The 2,483-nt window shown below is 32.5% G+C and overlaps 1 protein-coding gene across 1 annotated transcript in view; it reads left to right on the forward strand.

Annotated features, from left to right (window-relative positions):
• The window catches only part of LOC103610561 (thyroid receptor-interacting protein 11-like), a gene marked incomplete at its 5' end in the record, with an annotated part of 48,188 nt that overhangs the window by 28,977 nt on the left and 16,728 nt on the right, over positions 1-2,483 (forward strand). Inside the window, 1 exon segment of the mRNA XM_008594709.1 lies at positions 7-97. Within this exon segment, the coding sequence (XP_008592931.1) occupies positions 7-97 (91 nt within the window).

Genomic DNA, 2,483 nt, shown 5'->3' on the forward strand with positions numbered 1-2,483 from the left:
CTTATGGCTGTATTCTGCTGAACTAGAAAAGCAAAAACAGGTTATGGCTGAGTGGAAGGAAAAGGCAGAAAATCTGGAAGGAAAAGTGTCATTACAGGTAGGTCAAAATAGTTTTCTCTTGTAAATTTTATTATTCATGAAATCCTACTTTGTAGGATCTTTGTCTTGAAACTAATCTTCAAAGCTATTCATTTAGTAAATGATGTTCAAGTGGCTGCTCTGTATCTGATCCTCTGCTGGGGCATGACAGTAAACTATATACTCAGGATTTCCCTCGGGTCACTGACTTATAGTATAGAGTAGACACACACAGCAAATGTGAGAAGATAGGATATTTTACTTTTTTAGCACATGTGGGTATTTTAGAGACCTCTAGCTAGGGGAAGAAAACCAAATTAATCTATGATTTTAACTTTATAATTTTCTAACAAAATATACTGGGTACTATATTTCACACGGATTAAAATAATGTGTATGATCCCATTAGATCTTTTTCTTTCATAGGTCATCCTTTAAAATGTTTTTTATTTATTATTCTATAGTTCATACAAACAAAAACAATAAGGTTTAAATAAAATGAATCACTAAGAAACAATACAACACCAAAATGACTTGCTTTTAGATTTAGGAGATACTTTTCTAAGTCATAAGTAGATTTTAGCAAAAGCTAGTGAAAAATAATGAAATTTACTTACCTGGCGTTAGTGGTGAATATGCTATACAGGAACATTAATGTCCCAAGTAAGAGTAGATATATTTCCTACAAAGTTTTAAGACTTTTATTAAATATTAAGTGGCTGCAAAAAAAATTAGGTAATATGTATAAAATATAGCAGCAATACAGCAAATACACACATACTCACCACCCCATGTAAGAAATAGAATGTCATCCTTTGAAGTCCTTATGCACCCCAACACATCTCATCTCCTTCCTACCACCTTGTCGATAACTACTATTCTAATATTTTATGTTTAAAACCCCCTTGTTTTTCTTTATGGTTTTATCACATAGGTTTTCATCTTCAAATGATGTTGTTTGGTTTTGCATATTTTTGAAGTCTTTATAAATGAAAGTTGAACTGTATGTAAATCAAATAACTCTTCTGAGACTTGCTTCTTCAGCTATGTTACTGTGTGTAGATGGTTCATTATTTTTACTGCATGAATATATAATTTATTTACCCATTTTACTAATAAAGGACATTTCAGATGTCTTCTATGCAAACAATGTGATTATGTACTTTCTTGTTTATATCTCCTGGTGCACACATAGAAGAGTTTCTTTCAGGTGTGTATCTTGATTGAAATTGCTGAGTTACCAGACCTATAAGAATACTTCAAAAACTTCATGGAAAAATAGAATTAAAAGATAATATGAATCTTTTCCATAAACTTTTTGAAGTACCCTCATATATGGGCTGCCTCAGCTTTATTAGATGATGGCAAATTGTTTTTTAAAGCAATTGTGATAATTTACTTCTAGCAGCAATGTGTAAGAGTTCTTATTCTACATCCTTGCAAACATTTCGTGTTATCTGACATCGTGTTTTTGCCAGTCTGATGGGTTGGAAGGTGCCTTTGTTTTGTGCTGCTATAACAGAATACCACAAACTGGGTAATTTATAATGAACAGGAATTTATTGGCTCACAATTCTGGAGGCTGAGAAGTCTAAGCTTGAGGGGCTGGTATCTCACGAAGGCCTTCCTGCCATCTCATCCCATCGTGGGAGGGCAAAGAGAGGCAAGAGAAAGAGCAAGAGGTGGCCAAACTCATCTTTATAAGGAATCCACTCCTATGATAAGGAACCTGCTTCCACAATAATGGCATTAATTCATTCATGACGGCAGTGCCCTCATGAACCAAATATCTCCCATTAGGCCTCACCTCCCAACACCACTGTATTAGGTATCAAGTTTCCAACACAGGATCTTTGAGGGGACACATTCAAACAATAGCAGAAGTACTATCTTCTAGTAGTTTTAATTTCCATTTCCCTGATTACTAATGAGATCGAACATCTTTTAATATTTTTATTGATCATTTATGCTTGCTTTCTTGTCAGTTCATTAATACATTTAAGAAGATATACTTTATCCAACACTTAGTTATTCCCAGTGAGTCCAGAGTATCTAATCTGTCAAACTGCTAGGATGGAAGTTCAGACCTTTTAAAACTAGTGTTTTTTGTCTTTTTTTTTTTAAATTTAAAATATGATATGCATTTAGAAAAAGAACAAAATAAATTAGAAGTAACTAAGAGAACTAATAAAGATAAAAGCTGAAATTATTGAAATAGTAACCAAACACAAGGGAGAAAGAAAAATGAAGTATAAATGCTGATTTTTGAAAAAGTCTTAGTGTAAAAAGTCTTAGTGTAGTTTTAAGCTTTATTAATTTTGTAAGTATAAATGCTACAGGGCTAAAAAAGTAATTTGGAAGTTTATTTAAATTTCATTCACCTTAAGTTTAGTTTTGTAGATTTT

The sequence above is a fragment of the Galeopterus variegatus genome, unplaced genomic scaffold (assembly GCF_000696425.1).
Source record: "Galeopterus variegatus unplaced genomic scaffold, G_variegatus-3.0.2 Scaffold11305, whole genome shotgun sequence".
NCBI lineage: Eukaryota > Metazoa > Chordata > Mammalia > Dermoptera > Cynocephalidae > Galeopterus > Galeopterus variegatus.